This window comes from Caretta caretta, chromosome 3 (genome assembly GCF_965140235.1).
Source record: "Caretta caretta isolate rCarCar2 chromosome 3, rCarCar1.hap1, whole genome shotgun sequence".
Lineage (NCBI taxonomy): Eukaryota > Metazoa > Chordata > Testudines > Cheloniidae > Caretta > Caretta caretta.
The window spans coordinates 4476021-4493733 of NC_134208.1; the positions used below are offsets into that span (position 1 = coordinate 4476021).

Below are 17713 nucleotides of genomic sequence, written 5' to 3' on the forward strand. Positions count from 1 at the left end.
GGTTCTCCGTGTCAGATCTAAAATTTTATTTCTCGTTTTGGGTCCCTACAACCCAGCAGCAAAGTACAGTGTTTAACCTACTAGTGCAGAGCGCGAATCAGGGCTGCGTGCCAGGCCGAGGGCTCCTCTGCAGCTCTAGGGGGTCTATGCAGCATGGAGAAGGGCATCGCTGAAGGCTATGGCTTATCTCTTCCGAAGACGAGACTGAAGATCAGGGGCAGACGACGGTGTCACTCGCTGTTGGAAAGAAGAGATGGTGCATTGAGTTTAGCACAGCACAGGTTATGGGGTGGCGGAGTGGGGTGTAGGGTGGCATAGGGCCAGGAGAGGGTTAAGGAAATCAGATCCTCCTCAGAGAAGAGTTGGCCTGGTGCTAAAGGCCTAGTCTGGGGCTCAGCTCCCAGTTCTGCTGCAGGCTTTGTAGCTAAGCACTGGAATAAATTGCCCAGGAATAAATTCTAGAATCTGTCATTGGGGGGTTTTAAGAGCAGGTTGGACAGACACCTGTCAGGGATGGTCTGATAAAGCTTAGTCCTGCCATGAGTGCAGGGGACTGGACCAGACCTCTCAAGGTCCCTCGATTCTATGGGCAAGTCATGGAGTCTGCCTCAGTATACCCAGCTGCAAAGCAGAGACTATTTCCTGCCTTCCCCCCCCCATCTTTTGTCGGTCTTGTCTGTTTAGAGCATGAGTTCTTTAGGGCAGGGATGGTCTTTGTGGGTTTGTGCAGCACCTAACAGTGTGTTGCTAGAATACAAATCATATAACGCAGCCCAGTACAAATGAGTGATGGGGGTTTGGAGAGGTTGGAGCAGGGTTCCTTTTGATGGTGACTGGTCATTTCTCTGGCCCTTTCCATCCCAAGGTCATTTATGACGCTCACGGTTGCAAACCTCTGCCCACCCACCACTGAAATGCAGCCATTTCTGGAGTGGAACACAGCAGTACTATACAACATAGGATGGGAATATGAGAAGCAGCCGCTTATCGCGGTTGAGACTGGGGGAAGGATTTTAAGGGGAGGGGAAGTCTGACCTGGCCTGACCCTACTTAGCTTATGAGCCCTGACGAGCTAACACCCCAGAGCACTCTGGCCTAAGCAAGGCTTTTCTGCTCTCGGCTGAGCTCAGCAGCTGCTCCGGGCTGGGAGCCTACGTGCCGGGGCTGCGAACTCACATGGCATTCTGCTTGTAGTGCTTCAGAGCCTCGTCCGCTACCACCTCCATGAACTTGGGGTCGTCCCAGGGGATCTCGCCCGGCACCGTCAGGGACAGTGGATCCGAGTCGAAGAGCTGCACGGTCACTTGGGTGTCAGAAGGCCTGGGGGAATCCTTGCGGTTGGGGGTCTTGGAAAGCACCTAGGAGAGGAAGCGGGAAGGAGCCCGTTAGCACAGGCCCAGGGCTTTAGGCATCCAGCACCAGGGGACGGGGGAAAGTGGAGAGCTCCGCTGGTGCCCTTCAATCCCGTCCCGGCCAGTCCAGCCCTCAGATCCACCGGGACCCCTCACTGCTGACCCGCAGCCCCCCTGCTTCTAGTCCAGCCTGGGGCCCCTGAAGCATGGGCAGATGCCAGTGGCAGCAGCCCCGCGTGGCCCTGCCCGCAGCTGGCCCTGTACAGCTCAAAGGCTTGTGTCAGACTGTCTGGGGAGAGAAGCACTTTTGCCCTGGAGACAGTTGCCTGATTATATGCATCCCACTCCTGACCCACTTTGCCTCTTCCCAGCTCTCTGCTATTCAGGGGAGGGGACAGGGGGCCATGGGAGCCAGCGCTTGCAGCTGAGCCGAACTCAGGAGCACCGCACCCAGCTGGGCACACGGGCAGCGTGATGCAGGATCCCCGGGGTGGGGGGGGATATAGCTGGGGAGGGGGCCGTGGGGGAACGGGCCAGTCCTGGCAGCGTAGAGCCCCTCGGAGAGGTTGGCTTCCCAACTGGCCTTGATGCCTCATTCATTTGGGCGGCACCAGCTGGTGCCAACCAGGTAGCACCCAATGCCAGGCTCCAATGGGCCACCCTGCTCCTCCATGCCCCCTAGTCCCCTGCTCTGCCCCTCAGCTGGTCCCTCCTTGCAGTCAGCTGCCTCCAGTCCAGGCTCTTTGTGGTGAAGAGGGAGGGTCACATACCCACCAGTTCTCCGGAGACCACAGGGAGTGCCCCATGGGCCAGCGGGGGGACAGGACGGGGGAGGGAAATCTATGGTTCCCATGCTGTCCACTGATCTTAGCAGCCCATGGCACCCCCCCCCCCCCCCCAAGCAGCGCAGGAAGGGCAGCGGGGACCCACCGTGGTGACCTGCAGCATGCCGTCGCCGTTCTGGGTGAGGTTGGCCAGGCGGGACACCCAGCCGAACTGCTTGTTGAGCTGGTCCAGGAGGCTGGAGGTGTTGAGCATCTCCTCCTGGAAGGTCCTCAGCAGCTCGTCATACTTGCGGGTGAAGCGCTCCGCCAGGCGCAGGGCGTCCTCAAACTGCTCCCGCAGCTGGCCCTGGGCTGGGTCCGTCTGGGAGCAGTCTTCAACCCGGGGGGGGGGGGGGGGAAGAAGAGGGCATTACAAACACAAGAAGGGGTCAAAGACAGACTTGCCAGGATCCCTGAAAGCAGGAGAGCAGCAGGACACCTGGCTCCCCGCCTACTGCCCTGACAGTGGGTCTAAACCCTGTCGAGACCCCCGCCAAGGGATCAGTGCGGGACTCTGGCTCCATGGCTTTGTCGGCCCTTGATTGCTCCACCAGCAAAGCCAACCGACCAGCGCCGCTGACGTGTTAGGACATGATCGCATCTCCCCTAACAGCACCAGGCCCTCCAGCCCGGCTCCCCTGCTGGCTAATGCAGGGCAGGGAGGTTAACAGCACCCGAGTCCACTTGCACCCCATCACCAAACCTGGAGCCGGCCAGCCGCCACTTGGCGCTCAGAACCACCGGCTGCTCGGTTGATTGAGGCCTGGGGGGTCTGGTGCAGAAGGCCTCCCCTCCCGTTCCCCTCCATGTTACATGTGGGCTGGTGACCGAGGTCTATGGCAGCTCTGAGGAGGTGTCGATTGGTGTGACTCTGCTGCAGCTGTGCCAGTTTACACCACTGAGAACCTGGTGCTGGATCTGTGGGGGCCTAAATGCTGGTTACACATCGGCGTCTAAGATATTGAACCAGTACTGAAATCTGCAATATTCTGCACCCACCTGCCCAATCTAGAAACACAAAATACATTGGGGGGGGGAAATCACATCTGGAGAAGAGCCCATTTATCTCACCCAAGAGGGGTGAGACGCCCCAGAGCTGGTGAAAGGTGCTGACCAGGCAGGGATGGAACTAGAGGAAGCAGGTTCTACTCCCCCTGTGGTGTGTTTATCTATGAAGCTACAGGCAGTTACCAGCCCCTGGTTATACTGGGTCTCCTTTGCTCACCTACAGACAGAATTTCCTGGCATTTTTCACACTTGTCCTTCATCTTCAGGCAGCCAGCAGAATTGCGGCGGATTTCCCGGCACACCATGCGGTTGTCGCTGGAGTTGAGAGTCTCTGAAGGGGTGCGGGAGGGAGGAGACACCACAGCGGTATAGCTTTACTTCTCAGCACGGGCAAAACCGCCTAACACTGCCAGATGCACCAGCTCTCATGCATTCGTACAGCACCTTGCACTCCAATGCTCTTTACAAAGTACTAGTCATGTAGACAGTAAGGCCTTCCTGCCCCACTAAAATGCAGCTGCTTCTGGGGTGGAGTGTGGCAGCTGTTTAGAGCACAGCAACTCTGCATAGCAGCTCAGGATGGGAAACAGAGAATACTGCAGCCATTCAGAACCAGGGAAATATAGCAATTAACCAGACCCTGGAGTCTTTTCAGTAACTGCTATCCCTAAGACACCCACACAAGAATTGAAGGTTTATATAGTCTGTCCTGTTATTCCTATTAAGTCTGGCAAATGATTTATGAACTTGTGAATTACCTACTTAGGAGTGTAAATAAGCTTCAGATTGCTTTTGCCATAATTCCCTGGCTCTGACATTTATTTATTCTACAAGAGGGCTTGAAAATGCTCTGCGATTGCTTTCAAGCCAAGCCAAGAGGAGGCAATACATCACCTCCTGTCGTAATTCCAGTGGTATTGTTAGCACCTTTCATCCTCAGACTATTAATACATTAGTTAATCAAGTCTTGCCCACCCGGGTAAGGGAGGTGAGGCAACCAGCACTGCCCTCTACTGGACAGAATCAGAGCTGCTCATCTGTGTGTCATAGGCCTTGTGCTGCTATGAGCCCACAGAGCGTCCCCTTTAGCTCAAATGGCCAGGGCCTGTGCTGTTATCTGGAGTGGGAGGTTACAGGGTCTAGCTTTGCTGCAAACTTCCCAGTGGCCCAAGTGCAGCATAGAGACAATCTCTGAGCCCTAGGTACCCATGGATTTGTCAGAGTCAGACCCACTCGATGGCTAGGGAACATGAGGCAGAGACATGAAGCGACTCGCCCCATGCTGGGGCGGAAGTCAGCGTTCTCCCCCGCTCACCGCCTTGTGCTCAGCTCACGGGAGCAAACCTCTGTCATGGGATCTGGGGGCACCTCGTGCCGTTTCCCCAAGTGGCTATTTGAACTAGAAAGGCCAGCCCCCTGCTCAGCAGGGAGCTGACCAGTGCCCTTCTCCTGCAGCCCGCTCATTCCATGAGAGCGGCTGCCTCGCAAAATAAACCCAGGGATCGGAGCACGTGTGGGGGCGGGAGACCGCTCCCCCTCCTTTGTGAGCAGCAGATGGGACCTGGACTGCTGTTGCAGTCTGCTCTGACCATTGCTGAAAGTATAACAGGGTCATGGGGGGGAGGGGGTGGGACGACTCAGTGTGGGGCTTGCTCCAGGCAGGACTGGAGCTGGGCGGAAACCAGACATTCCATGTTGTGGGAAATTCCAGGATTTCAACATTTTTTGATTTTCTTAAAAACAACCCCCCCTACACACACACACACACACACCCCTTTTGCTGAACCCAAACATTTGGTTGGAAAAATTTCCCCACTAGCTCTACAGTGGGCTCTGCCAAGGTGCCCAGCTGTGGGGCCAGCTATGCAAACCAGACCATTTGTCCCCAGAGTGGAGGCCTTCTTGGGGTGGGGACCCCACAGATTAAGGCCAGAAGGAACCACTGATCACCTACTCTGGCCTCCTGTATACACAGGCCATAGGACTGCCCTGCGTTAGTTCCTCTCTGAACTAGAATATCCGATCTTGATTTTAAGATGGCCAGTGATGGAGAACCTCCCCTGCCCCCCATCCCTAGATAAGTTGTTCCAAGGGTTAACCACACTCACTGTTTAAAACAGTGTCTTTGGCACAAGGATAGTGCTAGATAAGGGAATCCCAATTCCTTCTGGACTCGCCCCTGGTGACTAGTGTGTGCCTGGGGGCAGGTTCTCCAGCCCTGGTCATTACCCCCCCGCCCCCCAGCTCTGCTGGATCTGCCCCTGGGCCCTTGAACATCCCCCACCTGTGGTGGACCCTCCCAGCAGGGGGTCCTGGCTGCCTTCGAACCACTGGCCGTCCTGCTCCATGGCCTTCTGGGCTCCCTCGAACATGCGCTGGGTCATCTCAAAGAGCGGCTCGAAGAGGCGGTGGAAGCCATGGTGCCGGAGTGGGGAGAAGAAGGGGTGTGTGTCACGGACCACCCTGGCGTTTGCGAAGGGGAAGCGGAAGCGGAAGGGGGCATGCATGGCCCTGCGGGAGCTCCCCGCGAAGGGCGAGCGGAAGAACGGGGCCATGCGGCCGTAGGCCCGCGTGCTCTCCTGGAACAGGTCGTCCACACTGTCCTCCACCATGCTGTAACGCTCCTCCAGGTCCTCCAGCCAGCGGCCCTGCTGCTGGTCCTCCTCTAGCAGGGAGTCAATGCGCTCGCCGTTCACCCAGATGGAGATGGGGGAGGAGCGGTTCAGGAACTCCTCCAGCTACCAGAGCAAGGCAGGGACAGGACGCAGTGAGCTGGCAGGCCTCTGCAGACCCACCCGCCACCCACCCTACACAGAGCTGGGGCCCACACCGCTGCATCACAGGGAGACCTGCTCCCTACCAGCCTCAACTGGGCCAAGTCAGTGACTGCTATGGACCACAGGGAACAGGTGCTGCGGACCCACATCCATATGGAAGGTGGGGTGGACAATGGCCATCATTTAACTCCTGTTGGCTCTCCAGCGGCCGGGAGATAATCAAGGCTAGAGCCCCCCCAGTGCATTCTGTCCATCTCAGAGTTGGAGCGATTGAGGTTGTCTACCAAGAAAGCACAGGCTCACGGGTCTCCTGGTGCCAAGGAGCCCTAAAGGCGCCATCCTCAGCCACATCACCTAATTCACATGCTACTCCTCTCCCGTACAAGCCCTGCTGATCTTCCACTGTGTCCCACACCCTGGTGGAAAGAGGTCCAGGCTCTTCTACAGCATGATGCCAAGCGCTAGAGAAGGGCCTAGACTGAACAGCTCGCTCACCTGCCGGCCAACCAGGCCCGAGCCGCTCCTGCACGTCCTGGAATAGAACCTCATGCAGGTCTGCTTCAGGCAAGGCTTACATTCCTCCCACAGGGCCAGCATGGTCTCATTGCACACATCCGGCTTCTCGGTCAGCTTCTTCTCCGTTTCCTTGGCTAGTTGCATGGCTTGCTGGAAGTGAATGGGTTAAAGCCCCGACTGTGAGGGGCTGGGCAGCTAACAGGGATTCTCCCTTAGCTCAAGAGGCAGGAGCCTGGGTCTTTAATGCAGGAGAATCATAGTTCTAGCCCCACTCTTGCCAGGAAGCTGCTGCTGACTAGCATGGGAAGCCCACCACCACCACCCAGGGAACCTCAGGGGGGCTGTGGATTCACTAGAGATTGTCCCCCAAGCTCCCAATGCAGAGAGGATAAGTGACGCAGTCACGTTCCATGCAACCATCGGACCCCCGTGGCCCGAATCGTGGTGAGATTCAGCGGCAAGCTTTGTAGGGATATTCTCCCATTGGTTTCCCTGCCTGCCACTTGCTCACCTCTTTCTTCTGCTTGGTCTCCTCCAGCGTGGTCAGGATCTCCTGGTGGTCTTTGCTGGTTTTGTCCATGAGGCTTTTCATCTGCTTCACCCCGTTGATGGCATTCTCGATCTGGGTGTCTATGTATTTGCTCCCTGCTACAGACATTTCTGAAAGGGGTGGGGGGGGAAGGGGAGACGAAGTTAATTACCTCAGGAGAGCTACGCTAAGATGGCCTTCTGCTGAGGACACCTCTTCTAAGATGGCTGCCCAGATTTGACATAACATCTTTCCCACCCAAATATTTGCATCTCCAAAGCCTATTTGCCCCCAAAAGGGTCAAATCCAATTCAGCTGAAATTTCACACAAACTTCTTATTTGCCCAGCTCCGTTTTAACCTTGCTTAGATTTGGCTGGGACCGTGCCAGAGGGAGGTAGCCAAGAACAACTGAATTTTGGTGCCAAAGATCTAGAGTAAAGACTGATCCCACCCAGTCCCCCCGAGCCCACTCCTCTCTCAGAGCCGCAACAGCCTGCTCTCAGGTCTGCTACTCGGGTACATCATTGTCCACAGGACCCGACTTAGCAAACCCTGAAGAGTTGATACTTGTGCGGTGTTACCTAGCAGGAAGCTGTGGGAGAAATGATCTCATGATGCAAGCACCTGGCTTGGACCCAAGACACTCCTGATGCCAGGGACTTGGGGGAGAAGTTTGTTTAGATGGTCCTGATCCACACCGCCCAGATCCAGATTTCCCCAGAGCTTGGGGTCCTGGCCTCAGGGGTTTGGACCACAGATTCCTAGATTCCCAGGCCAGAAGGGACCATTGTGATCTCCTGTACAGCACAGGCCAGAGACTACCCCTCAATTCCTAGAGCAGAGCTTTAAGAAAAACATCCAGTTTTGATTTAAAAATAAAAAAAAAAAAAAATACATCATTGATGGCGAATCCACCACTGCCCTCAGTAAATTGACCAGGTTCATCCCTGATCTTTTGTTTTGGTTCCTGGGGGCTCTTGCACCCAGTTTCTGGTTCTTTCCAGCCTAATCCGAAGAGAAACTCAGCCAAACTCCTGGAGGTTTGCCACGTTTCAGATTTAAACCCACATCAGCCTAGCCCCCTCCCCTGAGCGTTCCATATAAACACTGGGGTCCCACACCCCAGTTTAACCCCCCATGCACACGCTGCTCCCCTGACTCTTACAGGCAATCAGTACAATGGTGATGGGCGCCATAGATAAATAGAGCCGCTTTTTGGGGGTCCTAAAGGCAAGCCCTAGCAGGAAAGCCCAAGTAACAGCCGTGGTCAGTGGCTGGCGGGGCACCTGTCAGCTGGAGCATGGGGCACAAATCAGAGAAACTGATCCCTGTAACAGCCTGCCTGGCCCTGCACCTGAGCTTCATGCAGTTGGTGGCGCTGTGTGTCCTGAATTACTCCGCATGTGCCAATCCCACCAGCCCCAGCCACCTGGGGAGCTTCCGCCCTGGCGCACGGAGCCTCGCCAATGCCACTTACGTTGCAATTCATTGGGTGGAACCAGGGCCTGGCCTTCCTCCTGGGACAGCAGAAGCCCCAGCAGCGAGAGCAGCAGCAGCCTCATCTTCCTTACCCCCGAGCAAACTCCAAGGTCCTGTGCAGGCCTGAAAGACAGGGAGGAGAACTTGGGCAGGCTCCCCAGGCCGAGGGCCTACATATTTACCCAAACAGGAGCTCAAGCGGTCACAAGTCTGTGAACACTCATAGGATGTTACAATAACCTAGGAGGACAAATCGTGCCAGGACAAGGTACAAGGAGACAGAGCGACTGAATGAATCTAAACAAAAAGGCCAGTTGATCTGATTCAAGGACAGTGTTGCAATTATGCTCATGACAACACACAGGACCTGGAGCCAGAAATAAGTATGTCAGAGTTTAGGCCTAATTCATGGACAAAATAACGAGGGGATGGGCTATTCTGCCCATCACTCGCTTTTGGGATCCATAGAAGAAAAAATAGCTGAATGGGGAAAAAGTACAAAACAAACCAAGAAAAACAGACAGGCTACTCCAGCAAGCTTCCCCATCCCAACTGGGGCCCCACCTTCCCCTGGACCTTCTTCAGCCTCCCCCTGAGAGATGTCCTGGCCAGAACAGGCCAGAGAGCAACCCAGATGAGATCGCCGCCTCCAGATGTGTCCCAACCACTACCTGCCATCTTTGACGCCATCTAAGAGACGGCCAAACTGGGGGCTTTTCCTTCTAAAAATGGTCTCCAGGTAAAAGGAACAAGGGATGTTGTTCAAACAAAAGCCTGACTCGATACTTTACATTTCAAATACTCCAACGGCTTTTCTAGATCTTTCATAGGTTTTACAAACCATTTGAAAAGGTAGGTTTGCCATGGTGCTAACCCCCAGCCTTGTTTAACACTGGACGGTGACTAGTGACGTTGACAGCTTTAGCCCCTGCTCTGCATCTAAATGAATATAACAGGCTGCTCCAGCCCAGATGCCCGAGAGACAGAAACGCATTCAAGATACGGGGCTAAAAATTGTCTGGGATTTAACAAGAGAGCCAAACTCCACCAGCCTGACCAGAGGCCTGGGAGCCAGGAAGAACTAAGCTCTAACTTCTGCTCTGACCCAGGCTCCCGTCATGGCCATGGGCATGTCACTTATCCCCACACTACAGTGGAAGGGGGAGAGGTTACCTCACACAGGTGTTTGGGAAGCACCATGAAATCATCAGGTCTTTCCTAAGTGCTACATATTACAGCAGCCTGTTTATCCCTCTAGCACCATAGCGATGCCCAGCATAGACCCTGGATAAGTGCTTGTATTGAAGTGACTGTTTAACCCACCGGTTCAGCATCTCCAATACCTCAAGGGCTGGTCCACACAGAGGATAAGAGCCAACTACTGCTACCAGCTTATGGAGTTACTCATTTAGATCACGGTCCATGTTTTTTGTGCTGAAGGTCCCAGGTTCTATCCTGCTAATGACCCTTTAGGGAGGGATTTTGATATCAGCAAGCTGGAAAAATAGGATCTGGATTCTGATGGCTCAGTGGTCTGGGGCATTTGGATCCAGCTCCAACTCTATCCCAGCCACATCAGAGACTTGCTGGGGTGGATGTCTGGACCGGGGACACGGAGTAATGCTCATGGGGGGAGCAGGGCTGTTCTCGGCTCAGGGGAGATGGCTCTTTGGCCACAGGCAGAGGAGGGTCTGCACTCTAGGAGTCCCCGATTCGCATGAACCCACAGATTTCAAAGCAAGAGGATTGAATAAAGGAGGACTGAAGAGTGACTGCTCCAACCATGAGCAAGCCAGGCTGTCGCTGAGAATTACGATGGCTTAGCCAAGCTTTGCCCTGAGAACCAAAACAAAAAACCACAGGAGAAAAATGAGCTATGACTCATTCTAATGACTCAACCCCCCACACCCAGGGGTATCTGCTTATTTATACAAGCAGAAGGCCCTGGTGTCCCTGCTGTGACCCAAATGCCCACGAATTTCTGGCCGGGGGAGCTACTGCAGCCATGAACTCAGTCCGGGAGCAGATGCCAAAACCTGATGTCTGGGAACGTCTCTATTGTGCAGCAATCGCAAGATCTTACATAAGAGCCCCCAACCGATGTGAGCAGCTGGAGGACAACCAGTTCCAGCCCTGCTTGGGGGGACTCTTTCCCGACAGGTTAGTGAATCACAACGCAATTGGCATGGGCTTGGGGGAGTCTGGGGCCAGGCTGCCTCAGATTTCTCGCCTGCAGTGTTAGTGAGCAGCTCCATCGAATCCTGATGGAAGCTAGAGACTAAAGGAGGAGAAAAAAAACTAACCAGCAGAGGCCCATCTCTGCTGTCTCCCATTCGCTACAGCTGTGCGGGATGCAGGCACAGAGCAGCGCTCAGCCCTCGCTTTCGCACACCCCAAATCCAGCTGGAGGATGTGTAACAAAACACGGAGCCCCCGAGGCTGAGCAAAGCTTCCTGCACTTTCCAGCCAGGAAAGACCATGAAAGGTTTTCCTCCACCGGCGAGAGCCCAGCTCGCCTGTTTGTCAGAACCAGATGCCGGACAGGTTTGCCTTCAAGCGTAGCGCCTACAGCCGGTTACAATGGGGGCAAGTGCGTCAGACACCAGGAGAGTGGAGATCAGCAGAAATAAAGTTAATGATCAGGATCTCTGATCAGCAGATCTCAAAGATGGGCTCGTAGCACGATCCCCATGCAACAGCTGGGGAAACTGAAGTACAGCAAGGCACAGGCCACACAGACCCTCCTGCCTCCGAGCTCCATGCTGTAGCCACTGAACGGCACTGCCTCGCAGATCAGCAGGTAGCACGCACTTCACTGCATGCTCATTGCTTCCTGGGCTTCCCTTTCAGTCCTAGGCAGCGGGGGATGCTTTGAATTAAGCCTTTGGCATAGGGAGCTTTTATAGGGGACAGGGTGGTCACTGGGGATTTTCACATCTGGAGACAGCAGGAATCAATGCAGAGTCCTGCATCAAGCGGGATTCTGCACAGGTGGCCCCATTTGCCAGCAGCACCGGGGAAGTGGGGCGGCACCCAGACTGGGTTTAGCTCCAGCTCTGTGGTGGGGCTGGACCCAGCCCAAGCGAATGACACTAAAGTGATAAGATACTGAACGACCTTGCCAGAAACACCAGATCCCTCAGGGCCAGAGCCAGCAGGATCGATCGGAGCTGGCCCAGAGGGGGCTGAGCAGCAGGAGCTGCACGGCAACGGAGAGGGGGGTAGAGGGAAGTGTAGGAGTCTGGGGGGGTAGGGGGGGTGAGCTGGAAAGTAGCACCTCTCACAGGGAGGGGGGACTGGACAGGAGGACAAGGAAAGAAACACAAGGCAAGCCAGGGAGATCAGAACTGGTCCAGTGCCATGGGCTCCAGGGTTATTTAGAGCTGTAGGAAGTGAAGGAACGAAGCTACTCCATTAATCCAGCCTGCACTCCCCTGTGCTGCAGATGTCCCCCAATCCTGACCCACAGCCCCCTGCTATTCCCCAGCTCCCTGAGACAGCTCCATAGATGCCCCCCATCCCAATCCTGACCCCACAGCCTCCCTACTCCTCCAGGCCCGGCCTTCGCACACACAGCTCTGATGCGGCAGTCCTGAGTGAAACAGAGATCGACAACCCTGCTGAATTGGGGGGTTGTTTTCATCTAAAGTTGTCCAGCATCTAGTTGGAGTTAGGATAAGATTGGAGACTCATCTCGCTTGTGATGGAAGCCCGGAGCACAACCTGACTGCAGCCCTGGGCATTACCCCGGCATTGCATGGGTCCCACGTAAATCTCTTCAATGTGGTTTAGGAGGGGGAACAATATGGCCTGTGCGGCCCCCCTCCCTACAGGGCAATTGCTTCAAGGACAGTGGCGTAGCTGTACGGTGTTGTGGTTGGAGAGCATTGTGCCTTTACCTTGAACTCCCACTCCCCACCAGCGCAGGCTCCCTGAACCAGGCGGTGCTATGAAACTACTCCTGGTTTTGACAAATTCCCCGCCCCCCCCCAAACATCCATGCATTCCTCACCCCCACACTAGGCAACTAGCCAGGTGCATTGTGGTTATCCCCCCCCACCCCGCATTGCTCAACTGGCGAGGTGCATTATGGTTATTTTCCCAATGTTTAAATACTATGAGTCAGAGCCCCAAGAGATTCTTTTTGTTTTAAAACAATCTGGAGATTAAAAACAAAAGCTGGATTTTTTTTTTTAATTGGCCTTCCAGGCCTCGAGCAGAGGTCCCATTTTCAAGCTTCTCTGCCCCTAGCAGGGCTGGAAGGTTACTTTTTAACAAGAAAGCCAGGATGTGACTTCCTGGGGTTTTGAAAGAAAACAGCAACTATCACAAGACCTGCAATAAAATAGTCCCTGGCAGCAACACTGTTGCTCACTGCATTGCACCAGGCGAATTTCTCCTTCCTTTGAAGCAGCTGGCACTGGGAACTCCTAGAGGCCAAGTTCCCAGGTTTGCCAGGCCAATGGTCTGATCACGAGAACCAACCGTGAATGCCAAGATCCACTAACTGTATCACTCTTTCACGCTCAGGCCTTCTCTCTCATACATTGATTATTAGCACCCCACTTTCACGTCACCGTAAGCAAGACATGCCAGTGAAAAGCTAGAAATGGCCATGACATGGCAAATCACTAGGGCCTGTAGCCCAGTATGACATGTCCAAGAGCAGCCCATTCCCACGCGAGGCCCCAGAACTGGCCAAGATGTAGGAATTCCCTCCTGACGCCAGGAGGGGAGCCTTGAAGCATGAGGATTCAGAACCATTAAAGAATTCTCCTGGGTTACATACCTGCAGGGAAGGTGGAAACACAGGGGATGCTGCTGAGAGCTGGCGGGGGGGACAGACAGTTAAATGCCCCCCCCCCCCCATTGGGCCAAGCAGTGCCCAGCCCTTAGTTACACCCACCAATCTGTCAGCGAAAGCCCTTGCAAGCCCATCCCTTCTCTGAGGTGCAAAAGGGGTGTGCAGGTCCTTTCCCCAGACGGGCAGGGTGAGCGAGGGCCACTAGCCAACCTAACCCGGCGCCCTCTTTCCCTAGGGATCGCTGCATGGATCCACCCCCCTCCCACCCAGGACGGATCAGGAGCCCCCACACCCGTCTCTCCGCCCTCCCCAGGGCGCGCACAGCCCCGGACGCCGGGGAAGCGGAGAGCGCCCCTTCCCCGCAGCCTCCAGCTCCAGCCCTTGCGCCCAGCGCCAGCTTCGTGCCCTGCGGCAGCTTTGCCCAGCGGCGAGGGCCGCCCCTGCGGAGCCTGTGGCGCGCACACGCCTGGCCGCAGACCCTCACCCCGGCAGGGCGCACGGGCAGCTGCCGGCGGAGTTTGCGCGACTAAGGCGGCGGGGGTCAAACAATCCCCCAGCCAGCCAGCCCCCCGCGAGCTCGCCCCCCGCAGCCCTGCGGGGCTCACCTCTGCGGCTCCGCGTCCTGCGCTGCGCAAGCGGGGACTGCGGCGCTGGGCGCCGTATTTATAGCCCCGGCTCCCCCGCCGCCGCGCTCTGAGTCACGCCCGCAGAACGGCCTGGAAGGGGGCCCCGCCGGCCCCCGCCTCCCGCCGCGGCGGCCGCCAGCGGGCGCCCTCGCACCGCGCACGGCCGGGCTGCCGCCTCCCTGCCCAGCCGCAGGCCCGGCGGCTCCCCGGCTGAAGGGGGCCGCTGGAGCGAGGCTGCGGTGAGGGGCGCCCGGCCGCCCCGCTCTCTGGCAGGGCCGTAAATGCGCTCCTGCCTGGGTCCCCCCGGTCCAGGCTGGTGCCTTGGGCTGCTCCAGCTACTGGGTGCCCCTGAGGCCCTGCCCCATTCAGTAAGCCCTGCCCAGCCCCCTGGGGGTCACTCAGGCCAGCAGCGACCATGGGGGCTCAAGGTCTGTTTGCAGCCCCGCCCCATACCCTGGTTTGGGAAACACCAGGCACTTCACTGCCCCTTTCCTTTCCCCCCTGCCCCTGGCTAGGAGCCCAGGTTGCCCCCTTTTGCTGCAGGTGCCTTAGGAGAGATTAAAGGGTCCGATCCTGCCCCCCTGCAGGGGGTGGAGCTGGTGGGAGCTGCAGAGCTCAGGTTTGCCTGCCCCTTCCCTGTCTCCGGCTAGCTCTGGGGCCTCAGGCAGTGAGTTGGCCTGTCTGGCCATCTAGGGATATGTTACCAGGGATGATGCTACGCTGTGCTCCTTCTTCCTGCCCCCTTTTCCCCCCGACAGATGGCTCAGGAAGAGCATCCCCCTTTGGGAAGGGGAAAACTAAGGCCCAGAGTTAGTGGTAGGGCTGGAAATAGAACCCAGGAGTCCTGCCCTCCCCCCATTAACCGCAAACCCATTCAGGCCTCTCTCTACCAACTACATCTTCTCTTCTCCCTCCTCCTCCCTTCTTTCTCTACCCACAGCCTCCTCCCTTCTCCTCCATCCTCCCATGGCCACCAGCCGTCTCCACATAATGTCCCCAATGGGACCCCCACCAGTCTCTTTGCTGTGTGCATCACCTCCCGAGGCCTGTCTCCCTCATCACAGCTTGTCCAGCCAGATCCTGGCTCCGTTGGGGGCTAGCAGATAAGTTGTGCTCCTCCTTCCCAGCTGCCTGCCCTTCTGTAATGAGAGGCACAATGGGGGGCGGGGAGGTTGGGGGCGGAATGGCACAGCAGCCCTTAGGAGGTGGGTGGCTCATTCCCAGGTGAATGAAGTCCTGGAACAGCCTTCCAAGGTGAGCAATGGGGGCAAAAACCTAACTGGCTTCAAGACTCAGCTTGATAAGCTGATGGAGGGGATGGGATGATGAGATGGCTTACAACGGCATGTGGCCCGTCAGCGACAGCTAGTAGCAAATATCCCCAGTGGCCAGAGATAGGTCACTGTATGTGGAGGGCTCTTAGTTACTACAGAGAATTCTTTCCTAGGTATCTGGCTGGTGGGGCTTGCAGACATGCCCAGGGTCTAACTGATCGCTGTATTTGGAGTCAGGTTGGCAGAGATTGTTTGTTTGTTTTTTCTTTCCTCTGCGTGTGGGCTCACTTGCAGGTTTAAATTAATGTAAATGTTGGATTCTCTGTAACTTGAAGTCTTGACATCACGATTTGAGGACTTCAGTGACTCAGCCAGAGGTTGTGGGTCTATTATAGGAGGGGGTGGGTGAGGTTTTCTGGCCTGCCATGTGCAGGAGGTCAGACCAGATGATCATGATGGTCCCTTCTGGCCTTAACATTTGAATCTGAGTCACAGTTCAGGGTAACTGCATCTGTACTTCACGCTTATAGGCACCCCCTGTTGGGCTTCTGATTCCTAGCCAGCACCTCTCTTGGGCGGAGACCACTGTTCCCGTTAAGCTGTGTGCATGTTATGTGCTCACAGATCCTAAAGCCTGTGCACACGGCGAAACACCGCGCACACAAACATTTGCACAGAAGCACAAAAATTTGCACAGAAGCACAACAGTTTGCACAGAAGAAAATTTTTGCGCACATGGCCCATCAAAAATTTGCACAGAAGAAATTTTTTGCTCGCACGGCCTGTCAAAAATTAGAGGGAACATTGGTGGAGACCCACATCTCTCTCCCTCCTGACCGGGGTATTTCCAGGCTGCACAGTTCCCTGCCTACACTGTGATATCCCCAGCAAGCCAGACTGCCTAAACAGCCCAGTGTCTACACTTTGCTCTCTCTTCGGAGGCCATAAAGAGCATAATTGCCCCCAGTTAGAAGTGACCACCCCGCCCTTTCTAAGCAAGTGCCTTTATTCTTAAGGTGAAAGCATTACCAAGAGAACATAGTAAAAAGACTCAAAGAACCTACACACATGCTAACGGGCTTACCAAAGATCACCCCGATTCCAACAAGGGCTCTGGGAAGAGTCAGTCCTTCTAGCCCCACCACAGGGTTTTGCTGTGGCTGCAAGTTTGCAACAGCCTCAACTCAGATTAGTTGGGCCACTTGGCCTGTTTCTTTATATCACCTGAACCATTGACCTTTAGGAACAGGTAATCCGCAGACAATCGCCCTCATCAGGGGGTAGCTTCAAAGCCTGAGTTTTTGCGTAACTGGAGTTGGGAATTTGCATTTCCATTCGCCTCCCGCTAGACTTTCCCCAGGCACTTCATACTCTTTGTCTCCAAAGTCCCTCTTGTCACTGTCGAATCCTTTGAAGTTCAGAACACTTCCCAGAGTTCATGTCCCATTGATCCCCTGCAGAAAGGTTACCCACGATCCTCGCCCACAATAACACAAACCCTTTGTATTTAGCACAATGGACTCCAAAGAGATTTAAACATCATTCAATAAGGTTTTCCAAGCAGATTGCAGGAAACTGTCCCTTCTGTCACTCCGGGCAGGACTGCGGACAGGGGATGCTTGGCAGGTGTTTGGAGGCTACACGTGGCTTTTTAACCCTTCCCATCTCTCTGCTGCACAACTTATTTTTCCAGTCTTGCTGCCCTTTCTCCTACCCCACCCTTTGCCCAGCCTGCTTCCGGCAGTTTCCCAGACCGGGAGGGCTAGGTGTGGTTGTGCTGTTGGTAAATTTCATAATGTAACCCACATATAGGTTTATTTTAACTAGAGTGTGGCATTAGGGGGCCTATAAATTGCCCTGGCCCTGGGGCTAGCTGAACTGGGTTAAAACCTGGCAGTGAAGCGACTGGGCCAAGGGAATATATAGGGCCTAATGACATCCCTAATAAGCATAAATACCACATGTGAGTGGGGCCTGATGGCGCCTGTGTATAGGCTTGTGGTGTATAATGGTGCTTTACGGTACGGGATCAAGTCAGCACATTCCGGCCAAACACTGCAGGAATCTGGGAACACTTGGATGAGACTCTGCCGGTAAACTCCCCAGCTCAGGCTTTGGTCTATAATGACCTAGAACTGGATTGATTCCCCCAGTGCAGCTCTCCTCCCCTGGCTCCTGAGGGAGCTTGGGCTGCATCTGGATCTCGGTCATGGGGTTGGCTAAGCGTGCATCTCTTGGGAGATGGCTCCCTGGGCTGTTAGGGGTAGCATGCCCCTAAGTCATGGGTTCAAATCTAACCCAGCTTTGGCATCATGCAGCAGCTACTGATCAGGCAAAATTAGTGGAGTCTTGTTCAGGCCCAAGGAGAGAGGTGTCTGAGGCCTATAACTTCAGCAGATTTAGGTGCCTGAGTCTTGGGATTAGAAGGGACCTCGAGAGATCATCTAGTCCAGTCCCCTGCACTCATGACAGGACTAAGTATTAGACCATCCCTGACAGGTGTTTGTCCAACCAGCTCTTAA

At 55.3% G+C, this 17713-nt stretch overlaps 1 protein-coding gene across 1 annotated transcript; it reads right to left on the bottom strand.

Moving 5' to 3' along the window:
- Window positions 1-2: 2 nt before the first annotated feature.
- CLU (clusterin) lies at window positions 3-14041 on the bottom strand. Its single transcript, XM_048846035.2, has 9 exons — window positions 13897-14041; window positions 8486-8610; window positions 6989-7137; window positions 6457-6627; window positions 5469-5922; window positions 3402-3515; window positions 2283-2509; window positions 1177-1358; window positions 3-237 (listed from the first exon to the last, which is right to left on the bottom strand). The coding sequence occupies exons 2-9, from the start codon at window positions 8568-8570 to the stop codon at window positions 231-233; spliced, it is 1389 nt and encodes a 462-aa protein (XP_048701992.1). The 5' UTR covers window positions 8571-8610; window positions 13897-14041; the 3' UTR covers window positions 3-230.
- Between the last annotated feature and the right edge of the window lie 3672 nt (window positions 14042-17713).

Bases quoted from the DNA above. Each gene is read 5' to 3' on its own strand.
- CLU (XM_048846035.2), bottom strand. From the start codon at position 8,570: ATGAGGCTGCTGCTGCTCTCGCTGCTGGGGCTTCTGCTGTCCCAGGAG. The intron at 5,923-6,456 runs GTGAGCGAGCTG...TTGCTCTGGTAG, and splicing joins CGGGCCTGGTTGGCCGGCAG to CTGGAGGAGTTCCTGAACCG. The intron at 2,510-3,401 runs GTGAGCAAAGGA...CCCGGGTTGAAG, and splicing joins CCAGGAAATTCTGTCTGTAG to ACTGCTCCCAGACGGACCCA.